Source organism: Polyodon spathula, chromosome 8 (assembly GCF_017654505.1).
Source record: "Polyodon spathula isolate WHYD16114869_AA chromosome 8, ASM1765450v1, whole genome shotgun sequence".
NCBI lineage: Eukaryota > Metazoa > Chordata > Actinopteri > Acipenseriformes > Polyodontidae > Polyodon > Polyodon spathula.
The window spans coordinates 8,440,943-8,459,050 of NC_054541.1; the positions used below are offsets into that span (position 1 = coordinate 8,440,943).

General features: G+C 37.2%; 1 protein-coding gene across 3 annotated transcripts in view; it reads right to left on the reverse strand.

Annotated features, from left to right (window-relative positions):
- The window catches only part of LOC121319304 (zinc finger protein 704-like), a 46,752-nt gene that overhangs the window by 1,574 nt on the left and 27,070 nt on the right, over positions 1 to 18,108 (reverse strand). The window contains exons 4-9 of one of the 3 annotated variants that reach the window (XM_041256598.1): positions 17,528 to 17,757; positions 14,131 to 14,231; positions 12,770 to 13,040; positions 12,079 to 12,183; positions 10,086 to 10,207; positions 9,613 to 9,997 (exon numbers count right to left, since the gene is read on the reverse strand). In XM_041256598.1, the coding sequence (XP_041112532.1) occupies positions 9,886 to 9,997; positions 10,086 to 10,207; positions 12,079 to 12,183; positions 12,770 to 13,040; positions 14,131 to 14,231; positions 17,528 to 17,757 (941 nt within the window). In that variant the 3' untranslated portion in view covers positions 9,613 to 9,885. Of the gene's footprint in view, positions 1 to 9,612; positions 9,998 to 10,085; positions 10,208 to 12,078; positions 12,184 to 12,769; positions 13,041 to 14,130; positions 14,232 to 17,527; positions 17,758 to 18,108 lie in introns of those variants that run through there. The other 2 variants (XM_041256599.1, XM_041256600.1) reach the window with 2 other exon arrangements.

Sequence of the window (18,108 nt, forward strand, 5' to 3'; positions counted from 1 at the left end):
ACTGCGATTGTGCCAGGGTGTTTTACCTTTTGAAGGGACAGTGGTTTGATTTAAGTGCTGGATGCTAAGCTTTACTACATGTTTAATTTTATTGTGTGTGTGTGTGTGTGTGTGTGTGTGTGTGTGTGTGTGTGTGTATATATATATATATATATATATATATATATATATATATATATATATATATATATATTGATTTCTTTTCGAAAATATGAAACGGAAACAACACCTGTCATTCGGCCTTGTGGAAAGTCTCGTAAAAGCATAATACGGTCTTCTGTGGTTTTTTTTTTTTTTTTTTTTTTTTTTTTGCAAAGACCAGAGAAGCTAACTTATTTGTTATATATTGATGAAAAGTTATATATAGCACATGCTTCTATATTACTAACATACACTAAATGAATATTATACCAAAAATCTAATATATGTTGTATACATTAAGTGCTGTTTTTTTCTACAGGAGGTGTGCAGATTCAACGCTTTGATATTTTAAGAATGGTTACGTTCAGATAGAATAAAAACGAATTGATAACGGTATGAAGGGCCTCCTTTTATGTATCTGGTAGGTACCAATTTTAAACAACCATATATCTAAATACTATACATGAAAGTCGAACAGTGTGCTTTTCAATACACCTATCAATTCATTTTTATGTGTTCTGAATTTTGTATGATTTTTTTTTTCTTCAAATTTAGGAAATCATTGTATTGTCATTTGTTGTCGTCTTGTTCTTGGAAGTCATTCCCGAAATTTTGGGGGTTTCTTTCTCACTGAAGGAAAGCATTGACTGCTGGGTATAGGTTTGCTCCTAGCGTCTGCATAATATTTAGATACTAACTACACTTTGGCCCTGCAAGAACTGTTCATTATACCAGGAACAACAGCGCCATCTGGTGGGTAAATGTTGTTAGCAGTGTGTTAATATTTATGGTGTATCACAGGGATTGAACTCATTTACCTAATTTGTGTTTCCCTGCTTTCTGGAATTCATTCAGCCTTAAAATACTGTGCCTAAGGTCATTAAAGGTTTTTTTTGTTTGTTTTTTGTTTTTTTTTAAGGATGTAGAAAACAGATTCTGAGTGTGGGGACCTCTGTGTGTGTGTGTGTGTTTTTTTTTTTTTTTTTTCTCAAAATAATCTAAATTTGGAAATGTAATCTTACTCCAAGTAATGTGCAGTTCCTGGTGACTGCCAGTATTTAGTGTCCTGCTCTTTACAGCAACGTTCATACTGTACTGACAGACACAACAGCATGTTGGTGTTATACCAAAGCTATGTTGAAACTTCTGCACACCTCTAGTTTTAACTTTAGATGCAAAACTGACCTTGGATGCAAAACTATATATAATAATATATCTATATATATCTATATATATATTATATATATATATATATATAATTAGCCTGTTAAATTCAATACACGTCTAGATTTCGGTATATGTACCAATGAAAGATCTAGTATAGATATAAAGTTTAAACATGGAAAATAAAAACTAAAACACGAAAGATTCTCACGACACACTCATATGAAAGTAAGTATATATATAATATATATATATATATATATATATATATATATATATATATATATATATATAATTTTTTTTTTGACACGATTCAGCTTGTCTTTAAAAGGGCAGTGTTTGAAACTGCTGAAGTTTGCTTTTGGGAATATTGTTCTATATGATGCTGACTTTATAATAAGTTTTATTATAAACCTGTGTTTGTAATGGACATGTGTTGGATAATTTGAAAACAAATGTAGTAATCACAATGTAGTGGGAGAAGATAACGGTGCATTGTACTGATTTTCTGTATATAATAGTACTGATAATTTTACCTTTTTCTAGTTCCATCTTGAAATTCCCGTCTCTTGTAGGAATTCCTGAAAGTCTCCCTATGTCTATTCTTAACTTCATGTTAATGGGATTAGCTTGACTATACTCGCAAACCAATCAGTCAATAAATTTGGAAATTGCTGCTGAAAATGAATGCTTGTGTATTTTATTGGAATGCTGAACAAGAAGAAACACTCAATACACCGGTGAAGGCATTGGCAGAAACATTTGTCTTCTACACTGTTATGAATACGGCTCAAACAACTGCTGGCCATGAGCTATACATGTAGTATCTCTCCTCAGTCACATGAGGGCTTCCAAATGGCACACATTGCCCAGAGGCATCAACAAGTGCTTGACATGCTCGAACATTATCTGTAATTGGGGGTGTTTGTACTAGAAGGGAAATAGCTATTAAAAGTGTTTTTCCCTGTGTTGTTGTCAAAACAAACAACAAAAATCATATATTTTGTCCATAACTTCCCCCCGCCCCCCGGAAACAGATAAGCTTAGGCTCTTAGGCTTACAGAATGTCATGTGGGTCATGTTTGACTAAGCCATCCCCCGACACACACACACACACACGGTTTGATTAAAACTGCTCACACAATACTATTCTTCATCAAGGTTTTAATTTTAAACAGGAAGATGGGGAACAAAATCACAAATATATTTATTTTTTCTCCGTTAAACAAAAGTGCATTAGAGCAAAAAAAAAGATGCAACAGATTGTTTTTTTTTGGTTGTTTTTTGTAAGCTGGTATAACTTGCAAATAACAAAAATTTATTCCACCAATATTTGAAGCTCAAGGAATGTTTTTTCAAAATGAAACTTGCAAGAAAGACTACTGTGCTACAGGGTTGTGTCAAATCAACACAATTACAGAGTGCTTTTCATGGTGTATTTTTAAATGGAACAGCACTGGTACATTTTACTGTTTGTGATCACTAGGATTTGTACCGTATGTAAAATTAAAAAAATAAAAATTGAATAAACAAGATAATCCAGTTTGTAAAATAACAGGAGCCGGTAAAACGGTACTGGAATACTGTTTAACTTATTTCAATAGTTTGTTTAAACTATTTGAGTTTAAATCTGATTTATTTTTCATCATATTATAATGGATCTCTGCCCACCTGTAGAAGTTTGTCTGGCATGAATCATCAAATTAAAGTACAAAAAAATGTACAAGCTTCAATTTCTGGTAAAATACTTTAACATACAGATGTTTTTTGTTTGTTTTTCACATAGTACAACAAAGTACAACATATTGAAAAGTTCCAACACAAAAAAGAAAAAATACATTCATTTTTTTTTCTTTAAACAGAAAGTCTGATGTTATTCAATGCAGATTGAACAAGCCAAGTAAAAAAAAAAAAAAAAAAAAAAAAAAAAAAAGCCCTTTTTATTTGTATAGTATGCAGTTAAGAGGAGAGATAAGCAGTGGTAATGTAAGTTATACTGCCATGTGCTTTTAGCGTTTCTTCCTCAAAATAGTAAACATACAGTAACTTACTTTTACAAGGGGGGGAGGGAGGGGGTTATGAAGTATTTTCACCTAGATCATGCATGGGATTTATTCAGAGAACTGATTGTTACAAATCATCAAATATTAGTAATAACAAACAAAAAAAAAAAGACATTTATTTTAACAGTTATCATAAAATGATTATCATGATCGCATGGTTTCAACTACAGGTCAGCTCATTTTAGTAAACAGGATTCTATTATTCTTTTTATTATTACTATTTTGACAGCAAGGTGGTCTTAATCATATGAAAATACAAAGATACTTCACAAAGACCAGAGAATGGGGATAAGGCACAAACCTGTCAACAAAGCAAAAACATGGCAAAAACAAATTATACGTGCTTAATAAATCTAACATACAGTAGCATAAAAAGGGTCTTCAAAACAGTCTTTCGTTTAAAAACTAGTAAATAAAACAGTTGTTTAAGCCAACTGCTTTAAAAAAAATCCTTTGGTATAATTTATTTTTAACTTTAAACACTGTGTACCACTGCTCCCCCCCTCCCCTCCCCTCCCCTCCCCGGTTAAATAACATTACTGGTATTGTTATTTTAAAAGCAAACGTCATGAAAACTTTCAGTCAGAGATGGAATTTCACCACAGCAATAGTCAGAGTTGCCACCTGGCCCCATAATTCCGGAACACTTTGGGACGGGACATGGTTTTTAAGTTGCCCTTAAACTGAAAGCAATAAACACGTGAACTGAGTACTAAGCACTTGCTTAATTTATACAGCTTCTTAATTATCCGAATCATTGTGATCATACAAATCTTACAAAATAAAAAAAGCATCTTGAATAAACGTGTGCGTAGGTTTATTTAAGATATTTATTTTTATTTTGTACAAAATGATATTTCAGTTCTCAATATTTAAAAGATGCTATTTATAAAGTCCTAGATTAATTAGTAACATATAGCCCTAATTTACGTTGACTCTCCCAATTAAATAACAACACTGATCCAGTGTTCACGCTGTCTGGTGTCAGGAATAGTGAACAGCTGCTCAGTATTAATGATTTCAGTAGGAGAAGGTGATATACTATTAGAAACTATAAAGAAACTTTAAAATATATATTTTTAAAACTATTAATAAAATAAATAAATATTGATGATGTACTTACTTATTTATTTCATTTGTTAAAAGCTATTATTGTATTGTCATGCTGCCTCATAAGATAATTAATCACCAGAATCAATTTAGCAAAGGTTTAGGGATCAATTCACATGTTGATTTCCTTCGGTTTAAAGGCAACTTCAAAGTCCTGTTCTGTCTCATAGTGTTCCGGAATTATGGGGCCAGGTGGCAACCCTAGCAATAGTAGACTTTCAAAAATACAGTATAGCTGGATCTCTTAAAATTTTAGCAATACTGTAGCTGTCAGGTTCAGCAGTGCTTAATCTTCTTGCAGTTATTTTTTTTTTCCCAAGAAGGTGGAAAGATGATTGTGTGGAGTTTTAAGCAGACTGACAAAAAAAGAAAAAAAAACCCAATCATTTCAGAAAACCCTCATCAAGGTAAGGGGGTATTTTTCGAAGAAACACACAACTGCAATTTAACTTCAGCAAGAGTTATGGGCATATGACAGTGTCAGACAACTACTACAGACTCTACTGTATTTATGAATGTGCCAGCAAATTAGTATGGCTCTTTCATTGCAGTTCTGTTATTCTTCCAAAGCACCCCCATCATAGTGCTATAATCATTCCGACACAGTAAAAAAAAAAAGAGTACAGAATTTTAAAAAGCAGATTAGGCCAATTAAGTCTTTTTCATAACTGGTGGACTTGATGAACCTGATCTTTGGCTCCCAGGCATTCATTCAACTGTTAAAACCCATCTCTGCAATGAACGTTCTGCTTGACTTTATAAAAAGAAAAAAAAAAAAAATTCTAAAACGGTGAAAAAATAGTCAGTTTGCCTGAAGCGATGCCAGGCCAGTAACACTGACAACAATTAAAATAAAATAAAAGAAATAATCCGTATGAAACCCCTGTATTGGGAAGCTGCCATAAAGAAATCACTTCTCAGCATCCTGGTTTTTTACACATTACTGGGGGTTGTTTAGCTTAACATCCTGGTGTGTTTTTCATGAGCTGTGGGAACAGCTCTCTAAAGCTTTCTGTAGTCAGAGGGCTCTGGACTGTATACAACAGACAACAAACTCAATTCAACTGGCAGATGCAAGAAGACACTGCAGAGCCAAGGAATGCGCAGAGGGTGGTTTTGGTACCATTACACAATATTCCTTAATACCTGAACTAATTGTGGCCACAATTGGAGATTGATACCTGCATGGAGTCTGTTTTATGAAGTACAATCAATTTGACAGCTTTTACCATTCTTATTATTCCATTTTGTTGATAATGAGGCAAATATCCAATTATCACATTGATTTCAAGTTTCATTTTGATATGAAGTCCAATTAAAGCCACTGCATGCAGTCTATTTTTTGTTGGTAGGGGCATTCGTTTGCATTCGTTTTCATTATTACAACTGGGCACTGGAAACAAGACATACGTTTAATTGCACATTCCTAAGATGCCACATGGTAAAAAGAGATAGACGTTTTACATTCATTTTTTTTTTTTTTTTTTTTTTTTTTTTTTTTTTTTTTTTTTTTTACAAAACATGATGTTTGTGTGCATACACCGGTACACACAAATCCTCTTCACAAGTTCTTTGTATTCTTTTAACTTCTTAAACAATCGCCCAAGCAACGCTACTAAAAGCAATACATGTACAAATACTGAGTTTACAGAGTAATCAAAAATATTTTCATAGTTAATTGTCAGTACCTCCGTTTCATGTTTGGAAACTCATTTTTGGTTCGTTAGTTAGTAAACCGCATCACCTACCACAGCTGTAACTATCAATATGATGAACAAAGTGGAGCACACTGCCCTGCTGGGATATGCAACCCCAGTGGCCAGTACAAATAACAGCAAAACCTAGTAAAGAACAACCTGCCAGCTTCACTGCAATAGAATAACTGGGAACATTTTAAAACCATGTTTCCAGTTTTTAAAGGACTCAAGCCACTAGCGATAAGCTTGATTATTCCTTGGCTGTGTTGGTGGCTTTTTAACATGCAATCAATCAGTCTAGGACTGCACTGCTCCACTTGTGAAACTGGTCCTGGACGATCAACATCCCTTACATGTGAACTTTTCTTGAACAGATCTTTTACACCAGTAGCTTGGGCAAGAAGCCGTGTTCATCACTGATCCAAACAAGCAACGGTAGGCAGTGAATACTAACCATTTCTGATACATTGTCTTCAATTTCTTTATATAAAACCCCAGATAAAAAAAAATATCTTTGTTCAGCAGAACTTAGTGCAATTCAATAAGGTTTCCCAATGGCACTTGCTGAGGGTTCAACCCAAAAATGGTGATGCTCTTTTCCCCAAAACTGCAGATAAGAATGGAGCTTTGAGCTGCTGGTCAGAGCATGACCTGACAGTGAGGCTCTAAAAACAAAAAAAAATCTTACACATATACAGAAGCTGTGGGTATTTAATGCATGTAAGTAAAAGATATTTTAATATAGGTTGTGAGAAACTATTTAAGTTGTTTAGCTGATAACATTGACTGAGTAATTATTTTCAGCTGTCCAAAACAAAACATACATATATATATATATATATATATATATATATATATATGCGCTGTGCCTATAGAGTCTACATAGTCTACATATATGTGCCTATATAAGTCTACTCCGCATTTCAAAATGTTCACCTTTTGTTGCCTTAAAGCCTGGAATTAAAATGCATTAAAATATTTTTCATTTATTTACACATCCTACCCCACAACTTTCAAGTGAAACAAATATTCTAGAAATCTGTAGAAAATTAAAACTAAAATGGAACTTTTTGGCCTAAATGCAAAGCGTTATGTTTGGCGTAAACCCAACACAGCGCATCACCTAAAGAACACCATCCCTACTGTGAAGCATGGTGGTGGCAGCATCATGTTATGGGGATATTTCTCATCGGCAGGGACTGGGGCACTTGTCAGGACAGAAGGGAAAATGAATGGAGCAAAGTACAGAGAAGTCCTTCAGGAAAACCTGCTGCCCTCTGCAAGAAAGTTGAAACTGGGATGGAAGTTCACCTTTCAGCATGACAACGACCCAAAGCACACAGCCAAAGCTACACTGGAGTGGCTAAGGAACAAAAAGTTAAAAGTCCTTGAGTGGCCCAGTCAGAGCCCCAACCTAAATCCAATCAAAAATTTGTGGCATGACTTGAAGATTGCTGTCCATCAACGCTCCCCAAGGAACTTGACAGAGCTTGAACAGTTTTGTAAAGAATGGTCAAATATTGCCAAATCTAGGTGTGCAAAGTTGGTAGAGACCTATCCCAACAGACTCACAGCTGTAATTGCTGCCAAAGGTGCTTCCACCAAGTATTAACTCAGGGGGGTGGAGACTTATCCAATTATGATCTTTCAGTTTTGTATTTTTAATATATAATTTTTTCTCAATAGAAACTTTTTCCCCATAACAGTATGGAGTATGGTGTGTAGATAAGTGGAAAAAAATGCTCGTTTAATGCATGAAACTCTGTGGCACTGAACAAAATATGAAAAAAGTTCAAGGGATTGTAGACTTTCTATAGGCACTGTATTTTTAGCTATTAGTGTTTGATAATAGGGAATGTGAACCTTGCACTGCACAGTATATTCCGAGTGCACCTTTTAATGACCTATACAGTGCTGTTCTGTATCTCAGCGACGGCCGGACCGTCTGAACAGATCAAAGCTTCATTCACATGTATTGACAGGCAGCACAGTAAATAAAACTCTTCCATTTCAAAATCTGTAGAAAAGACACATACTGCAAATGTACATAAAAACGCTTAACCTGCATATCCAAAGAAATCACTTTAAAGAAAATGTGAGTATAAAAACGAAGCTGCAGCTATAAAACCAGAAGCCCAAACAAATCTATTACTACAAAAGTGGCATTTTGTATACAGCCATGTTTTTTGTCTTTGTGTTTTATGCTGCATGCAGCTCTTGACTCGTTGTAGGCTTTTTGGGAAGTAAATAAACACTTGCAAATGTAGGTTAGTGTAAGCACTAAAGATCAGCCTTCTGTCCTGGTGGAATTTCAGGTGAATCTGGCTTGACCAGATTAACCTCTCCACTGGTACATTGAACTAAAGTTGTCCTATATCCCACATACAAGGAAAAAACACTTAAATATTTTTTTTTGAATATTTCCAAAATTTAAGAACTATTTGTAAATCTGTGTTTGGCAATAAAATCAGCCTAAAATGACGGTCATTCCATTGATAACACAGGTTTCCAGCTACTCTTCCTTACTAATTGAACACTATTTCGCCAAGAAAAGTCTTCATCATATAATGGAAATTATTATACAAAATATGCATAATCGTTAGTTTTTTTTATGTCTGGAACATGAGCTCCAGTTTTTTTTTTTTTTTTTTTGTCTGGAATAAACAAATTTCTGTCACTACCTGCCCTTTTCAGCGGTTGAGTAACTAAAGGGAGCACAGGCTTTCATTTGGAGACATATTACTGCGGCTTTAAAACTCTCAGCTTCCAAGTGAAATTTCTAACCTGGAACATATGACAAGCATTGAGCATCTTGCACCTACCTGCAGAATACCGCCTATCTGAATATGACAAAAAAAAAAGGTTTTGATTGAGTAACTATAGCGCTTGCCATTTGTATTTCTAAATCCAAGCTAAAAACTGACAAAAAAAAAGCTAATTAAACAGGTCTGTACAGTGTAAAAGATCACCTGACATGGTGTTGTAATACAAGCAAATTCAATCCATTGATGTTTTCTTTTAAAAGCAATGCTTTAAACAGTGCTGATAATCTGATCTGGAACTTATAACAATGCTTGTATAAAAAGAAATTCAAAAAGCAATCCCAAAGAAAATACTGTCAAGTGATAAAGCTACACAGTTAGCATGATTTGTATAAAAGAGCCTCGTAACTAAATGAAGTGACTAGAAAAAAAAAAAAAAAAAAAAAAATCAAGTGAAATATTTTCCATAAAAATCTTTTCTGATTTTTTTTTTTTTATATATAATAAACAGCATGGTCTTTAAAATATTAAATTGTAAAAGTAGAGTTTAGAAATGCTTTAAAATATCAAGAGTGAATTAAGAAGCCTCAAACCATTTCTTTTTAAAATGTGCTGCTTAGCTTTTTTTTTTTCTCTAAAAACAAAACAATGCTGCCCGAACGATATAAAGAATTTTTTTGTTTTTTCTGCATTTTTTTGTATTTTTTTTTTTTTTTTTTTTACCAGTATACAGCACAGCATTCCTTTTCCATTTCAAACCCAACCAAAGCTGTGACGATTCCTCCAGTAAGAGTGCCGCAGAACAAAGCAGGACGGCACACTGATGGCTCAGAAGGAGGAGGCTTTGAAGTCAAAGGTATCACGCACTGCCTCTTGCCGCTTTTGCGTTTAACAATGCCAGCCTGTAGAGCAAGTCTTTTGAGCAAGGAACTTCAGAAAGAGACGGGTTCAGTCAATAAACCTCTGGCAGGCCTTTTTCCAGCGGCAGGCGGTGCACCACATGTCCCTCTTCTCCATGCCATACACCTTCCGACACTTCTTGGCTTCTCCGCGAGGTTTCCTAAAGATAAAAACAGCGGTAATGCTGTTACTGTGAGAAATCAACATGCGGCAGCCTGGCACAGTGCTGTTTGATCCACTGCAGTTACCTGGTTCCCGTGGCTGGTTTGGGTGCGGAGGGGAGAGCCGCGTGTGTCTTGGGGACTGTAGTGTGCTGGAGGGGCTGCCGCTTCTCCCCAATGCTGACCGTGCGGATCTGCGGTATGGATCCCTGGAGGCAAAAGGACTAATAATAAGCTTGTTTCCCATTCGATCCAGCACACTGTGGCCAGCTTTCCTTACTATTGAGTTTGTGGGACTTCTTAATGAAATACAAGAATCCTGACTTCTGCATATTACTTGGAGTCATTCGATTTTTTAAATTGTTTTATTCCACACGTCTCATGATATCCAGCATCATAAGACCTTTGGAAAATGGGGGGGGGGGGGGGGGGGGGGGACAAATCAGGACATACCCCCCCCCCCCCCCCCCATGACATGAGCCTCTCTAAACCTCACAACTCTGGACTATAATGGACTAGATGGCGCACAATTGTACCAGTGCGTGCATCATCTTATACTTGCACTGAACTGCTCCATATTTTGCCATATTCTACTATTGCTCTTAATTATAACTATTTTCTGTTTCTTGCAGTTGATTTTACTCTTAAAAGGTATCCATATTCACGTTTTTTGTAATTGCTCTTATTTGAAATCATTCTTATCCATTGTACTGACTACATGCGCTTAATAAAATGTACCCTTATAAGCAAAAATCTTTACTATAGGCAAGTTTAACTGCTCTTGGTCGAATTTGCTTTTAAAAGGTCATTTTTTACTGTATTCTTTATTTTGCTCTTATTTGAATTGGATCTTATTGTCTATTGATTTTACTGTACTTTGTAACTGCTCTTATCTGTAAGGTGATATTGTGTAATGTGATATTTGTCAATGTGATATTTTGTATTATGATACTTTGTAACAACTGTAAGTTGCCCTGGATAAGGGCATCTGCTAAGAAACACCACCACCACCACCACCACCACCACCACCACCACCACCAACAACAACAACAACAACAACAACAACAACAACAACAACAACAACAACAACAACAACAACAACAACAACAACAACAACAACAACAACAACAACAACAACAACAACAACAACAACAACAACAACAACAACAACAACAACAACAACAACGCCCCAGAGTGTGGATCAGATAGTTTGAGAACATTACATGACTTGAGGCAGTCCTGCCTTCATTCTAGTTCTGGAATGAGGTTTATTAAATAGAACCCTGATTATTGATACTCATGCCAGAAAACATTTAGATTCTTTACTGAATTCCATTTTATATTAAAAACCTGACCTCGGGAATGTACAAAACTAAAAGTGCAGCACGGTTTTCTTTTTTTAAACTGTTACCAATGGGCCGAAAAAGGAATGCTGAGAGTGAGAAATTCATCATGAAGAAATGTTATGTTCTGTGTTACTTCCCTCACAAGCAAGACAGCTATAATTAAACTCTTTAAGCATTCTATTTAGACCACACACTGGAACAACCGCTAAAAAAAATCTAAATAGGAAAAAACACATCCGATTATTTAAGCTTTAAGTGCTCATGTTTAGGTCAGACATGGATTTAAACTAATTTCTGACTTTCCTCAGATTGCCACTGTACTGCTGCAGGTTATCATCTCACTGCTGAGGTCCTGCCATTTAAAAATACTGAAGCCTATTATGGCATAGAAGTTGAAGTACTGTGCAGGTAGATGTTCTATTGTTTAAATATCCCTTTTGTTTTTCTTTGTGTTGTTTTGATAAAGTAATATATTTCTTGGTTTGAAAGTAATTTGAAGTGGCAAACGGCTTGGGTTTTAAATTCCTCTAGTTTTCACTTGCTAGGATCCTTGCATGTGGTAAAATCTTAGCTAAAATAACACATCTGTTTTATTGTTAATACAGTATTGATGCCTGTGCACATCAAGCCTTTGTACATTGTGTGACATTCTTGATGCAACACAGATACTGTACCACACACAGGCGCACGCACGCACGCACACACACAGAGTGTTAAACTGTTTGCCTGCTCACCGGTGACCCTTTAAATATGACGGGAGGGGACTGCCAGGATATACTGATCCCATTCTCACTAGGTATGAACTTGGAAGATACAGGGATGCTAACAGGAACAGTGGCCTGAAAAATACAGCGTGATCAGGTTTTTAATAATGCGTTTTGTTCAAATATAATTCATCGGCAACTATCAATCTAATGAGTTTGTGTGTTGAAACTGCAAGAAACAAGTAGACTTCAGTGAAGAAGAAAAAAAAAAACACCATTACAACACCAATTCTAAAACTAAATACAAAACCAACTCAAGTCTACTAACAAGCCCCTAAATTAAAGGTCTACGTTTTTTTTTTCTGGTTTGGTAACTTTTTATTTGGTGCATTTCTCCTTTCTCGATTGTGTACAACTTTGTGAATTCAGCCCGTAATGTATTGAAGCTAATGCCGCCTCACACTAGAGCAGCTTCTAATGGTTTTACTTTACATTCAACACATACATTCACAGAATGAACCAAACAAGGGGACCTGCTGAATTAGCATATGATAACATCTTAACCCCACGTGGATCCACATCATAAAACAAAAAACCACACCATTGGGAATAACCTGCAGAGAAAGAACCAGGTCTGGACACAGTGGCTGTTGTGGCCATTGTTACAGTGCATTAAAATGTTAAGAGAATGACTGAGTGAGTGAATTATAGCTGGCATTACCTGGTAGGCATGATCAGTGCGGATGTGGCACAGCGTGGAGGGTGCAGACTGGCTCAGTGGGGTCAGCGTCTTGCCTCCCCAGGGGCGGATCAGCGCTGGCTCAGAGAGGGGGAGCTCCCGCAGGGGGAACACAGGGGGGTGGGGGGCCGTGGAGGTGGGAGAGGTTGGGGTCAGGCTGGAAAGCCCCTCCGACAGTGAGTCCATGTTCACCTCAATCTCAGAGTAATAGAAATCCTCCTCCCCATCACTGCAGTCAGAGTCACTGTTCCGTCTGCAAGAGGAAACCATCACAGTACAATAAAGTGTATATACAGCTATGGCCAAAAGTTTTGCATCACCCTATTGAATTTAACTGGTTTTACTTCATAAAGTTGAATGAAAATTGCTGAATAATGTTGTTAATGGATTACATACTCCTTTGTAGTTTTCCATATACTTCATGAAAAACATACAACAGACAGTAAAACAAGTTTAAAAGGCACTGCATATCAAAAGGACACTCAGTACTGCATCTCCAGCCAAGCCCCACCCCTTGTTCGCTGTATTTTTCATATACCTCTTCATCGTCTCCTGATCACTCGTTTTACCACCAAACTCCTCAATAATGTGATCCAAGTCATTATTGTATTACTATAACATCTCAAAAAGCTCTGCAAATGTCTGTGATATTCTTTGAGCGCTGGATGCGGAAGCAGCTATCTTGTTTGCTTATGTCTGTGTTATCTCTGTGGTGCAGGGGCTATGTGTACTGCTCAGATTAAGGACATGGATGGAACAAATATATTGTAATCTATTTTAATGGTTTTGTATGTAGTAGTGTTAATAAGTTAGTCAATTAAACAATCTTGCTCCGGTAAAGGATTACACAGGACTAAAATAAACCGACATGCATTACAGAAATGACCTACAGTATGTTTCATTTCTGGAAGTTGAGAAGAACATTGTCAACATCTCACCAGCAGGGGTCACCAATGTCTCAGCAGTTTTTGAAAGAACAGTACTGTGCACTGACTAGCATGCAGTGTCAGCAATGTTGTAGGAATTGGATTATCATACATACAGTGCAGTGTCGGCAGCAAAGAGAAGCCTACGTGAGTGCTGCTCCCTAGTGTAGGGCTGTTGTTACAATAGATTATCAAGCTATACAGGAGCTTGAAGATGGCTCCCTGGAGTAGTAGTGGTAGCTGGGGTTTCCCTTTTCAGCCTACAGCTGCGGCCAAAAGTTTTGTATCGCCTATAATTTTGTGAATCTGAACAAAGCGGCCCTTTCTGCTAAAGTGAAGTAGACTGAAGAATTTGCTGTGTTTAAGGAAGCACGATCATGGCTGTGTCAATGACAGGACACATCGGTGTGGACCTACCCAAGGTGGACAATGCGGATGTGTCTCTGAATTCCTGACGATGTGCTGAGGACCTTCTCACAGTTCTTCCACAAGCACTTAAACATCACCTTCATAGAGTTCTGAAAGAAAAGAAAAAAACAGGAACACTAAGCCTTTAACATCCTGCTGGGAGAGTCCAGGAATACAGCAGATAACAGCTCATTCTGAGATCTTTCTAACAAAGAATCACCAATAGAATCAACAGTGCTGACAATCCCCTAAATACATTGTATTTGATTTCTGGTTTGGTAACTGTGTTTGGATGTGTTTTTCTTTTCCTGAAAAAAAATCATATTGATGATAATTTGGAGGAAGAGCTACTGCTCATGACACCTCCAGTGGTACACATTGGAACACCAACGCTGCTGAGGTGACAAAATGGATCACCTTACAGTGTCAAAGCAGTTTGTGATTGTTTTCATTCATACCTCTTATTGAATCAATTCTCTTGAAATGGCTTATTATATCACCATCAGCATAATCTTTAGACCCACTTGGTATCCTTAGTCAACCACTTAGACCCAAGTTTCAATTAATGCAATTGGAATAATATTGCCATATTAGTTCTTCTAACTACAGAAATGTAGCATGGTATTATTAATCAGTGGATGATCATTTTTTTTATAACTCTGTCTATTTTAGATTAAAGAGGGTTAACAGTTTAAGATTCAACGTCCCAACGTCACCACACTTCAAAACAAGCAACAATAACATTGCAGGGGTGTTACCAGACCAGCTTTTCCCACAATTTACTGTTTTGCAGAACACAAACCTGTGTTTCAAAACTCTCTCTCTCTCTCTCTCTCTCTCTCTCTCTCTCTCTCTCTCTCTCTCTCTCTCTCTCTCTCTCTCCTCTCTCTCTCTATATATATATATATATATATATATATATATATATATATACACACACATACACAGTACACAGTGCCTATAGAAAGTCTACACCCCCTTGAACTTTTTTCATATTTTGCTGTGTCAGTGCCTCAGTTTCATACATTCAAATGAGGATTTTTTTTCCACTTATCTACACACCATACTCCACACTGTTAAGGGCAAAAAAAATTTTATTGAGAAAAAAAAAATACATATTAAAAATACAACACTGAAAGATCATAATTGGATAAGTCTCCACTCCTCTGAGTTAATACTTGGTGGAAGCACCTTTGGCAGCAATTACAGCTGAGTCTGTTGGAATAGGTCTCTACCAACTTTGCACACCTACATTTGGCAATTTGACCATTCTTCTTTACAAAACTGTTCAAGCTCTGACAAGTTCCTTGGGGAGCTTTGATGGACAGCAATCTTCAAGTCATGCCACAAATTTTTGATTGGATTTAGGTCGGGGCTCTGACTGGGCCACTCAAGGACATAGAACCTTTTTGTTCCTTAGCCACTCCAGTGTAGCTTTGGCTGTGTGCTTTGAGTCGCTGTCATGCTGAAAGGTTAACTTCCATCCCAGTTTCAGCTTTCTTGCAGAGGGCAGCAGGTTTTCCTCAAGGACTTCTCTGTACTTTGCTCCACTCATTTTCACAAGTGCCTCAGTCCCTGCCGATGACAAACATCCCCATAACATGATGCTGCCACCACCATGCTTCACAGTAGGGATGGTGTTCTTTGGGTGATGCGCTATGTTGGGTTTGTGCCAAACATAACGCTTTGCATTTAAGCCAAAAAGTTACATTTTAGTTTAGTCAGACAACAAAACTTTTTGCCATATGGCTACAGAATCTCCTGAGTGTTTTTCTGCATTTTTCAAATGGGATTCAAGGTGGGCTTTCTTAAGTAATGGCTTCCTTCTTGTCACCTTACCATACAAGCCAGATTTGTGGAGTGCTTGGGATATTTTTGTCACATGCACACTTTGACCAGTCTTGGCCGTAAAAGCCTGTAGCTCTTGCAAAGTTTCCATTGGCCTCTTGGTAGCCTCTCTGATCAGTTTCCTTCTTGCTCGGTCATCCAGTTTGGAGGGACTGCCTGATCTAGGCAGGGTCTTGGTAGTGCTATACACCTTCCACTTCTTAATAATCATCTTGACCATGCTCCAAAGGATATTCAAGGCCTTTGATATTTTTTTATCCCCATTTCCTGATCTGTGCCTTTGTCCTGGAGTTCTTTTGAAAGTGCCTTGGTGCTCATGGTTGAATCTTTGCTTTGAAATGCACTAGCCAGCAGAGGGAACCTACAGGAACTGCTGAATTTATCCCAAAATCATGTGAATCACTACAATTTAACACAGGTGGAGGCCACTTAACTTGGTGTGTGATTTTGAAGACGATTGGTTACACCTGAGCTAATTTAGGATTAATATTACATGGGGGGTGGACACTTATCCAACCAAGCTATTTCAGTTTTTATTTTTAATTAATTTTCTACAAATTTCTAGACTATTTCTTTCACTTGGAAGTTGTGGGGTAGGACGTGTAGATAAATGAACATTTTTTTTTTTTAAATGCATTTTAATCCAGGCTATAAGGCAACAAAAGGTGAACATTTTGAAAGGGGGTGTAGACTTTCTATAGGCACTGTATATACACACATACACACACATATATAATTTAAAAACACATTTGTTTGAAGTGGATTAACTGTCACGATGTCATTTACCCTAGCAGCCAGTTAGATTTCACTTTCCTAGCCCTGAGCATTTGAATACAATACAGTATTACACTGAAAAGGGCATACAGTACTGTGGGTTTAAAAACAAGCCTAATGTTCTGGGCTTTGCTTAGCTGGAGTGGTTTTTCCTTCGTGGGTGAAGAGTGCAACATTCCCCCTGTACATTATGCAACTCGGAAGCAGGTGTCCAACCAGGCCTGCATTTAAACTACCAAAAATACAAAGCAGCTTGAAGTCGCTTGCACTGTAAATACTGCAGCCCTTCACAATTTCATTTAATACAGGAGTTCTCCCAATGCTGGTAGATTTGGTGGGGTTTCTGAAACAGTTATAATTTACTGTGATAAATAAATACACGCCTAGGTCAAGTAGACAAACGTTTGGGCTGATAGCTTCATCGGTGTAGTGACTGGAGAAGGTGAGGGGTGGAACGGTACTATATGAAGGCGGCGACTCAATATGCATCATGATACATATGATGGTCCTGTTGGGTTGCTTGTGAGATGTGTAATAAGACCAAACAATGGACTATATTGGTAAGGAGAGTATGTATTCATGAAATGCACTTCTTCTTCATTCAAGAACCACTTGGTAAACTACAATGAGCTTGTGCTTTCGGTCCTGCATCACGATACAAACGATTCATACCTCTATCATGATACAGTATATCTTGTAAAGAAAGTATCGCGATGCATCAATACACGATGATTCGTTACACCCCTAGCGAAGGCCTGAGTTGGTGCCGTTGGCTCTGCCTCACCTTTCTCTTCCTGGGGATGGGGTCCTCGAAGAGGAAGTGCGTGGTCACAGACGCTTCAATGTTGTCGTCGGACTGGTAGGACAGCAGAAAGCTCTTGTTGGAGTCGGCGGGGAGCGGCGGGGAGGGGGTGGAGGGGACCGATTGGTCGCTGGTATCCCAGCTCCAGTTCCCACTGGTGGAGCTGCTGTAGCTGGCAGACAAGGCCTCCTTCCCCCCTCGACTACAGGGATCTGGAAGTGTTCACAGTCATTAATAACTCAAATTTAGGTTTAAACATACAGTACTTTCTACTGATTATAATAACGGTATACACCATGAACCTACATGCACTGTAGGGCTGTGTGAGTTTCACGCATGAGTATATAAACAAACCACTAGTCATCCTCACTCATTGTATAAGTACAGTACTCCATGAATATTGATGGATTTTGTTTACTATTTAAGTCTACATCGACCGTAAACAAGGTTCACCTATCACACACTACTAACTACCTGTACCAAGAATGCGTACGGAAAAATATTTCAGAAAACGGTTGTCTTATCAACACTTTCATTGCTTAAGGTAACATCTTTACATACTA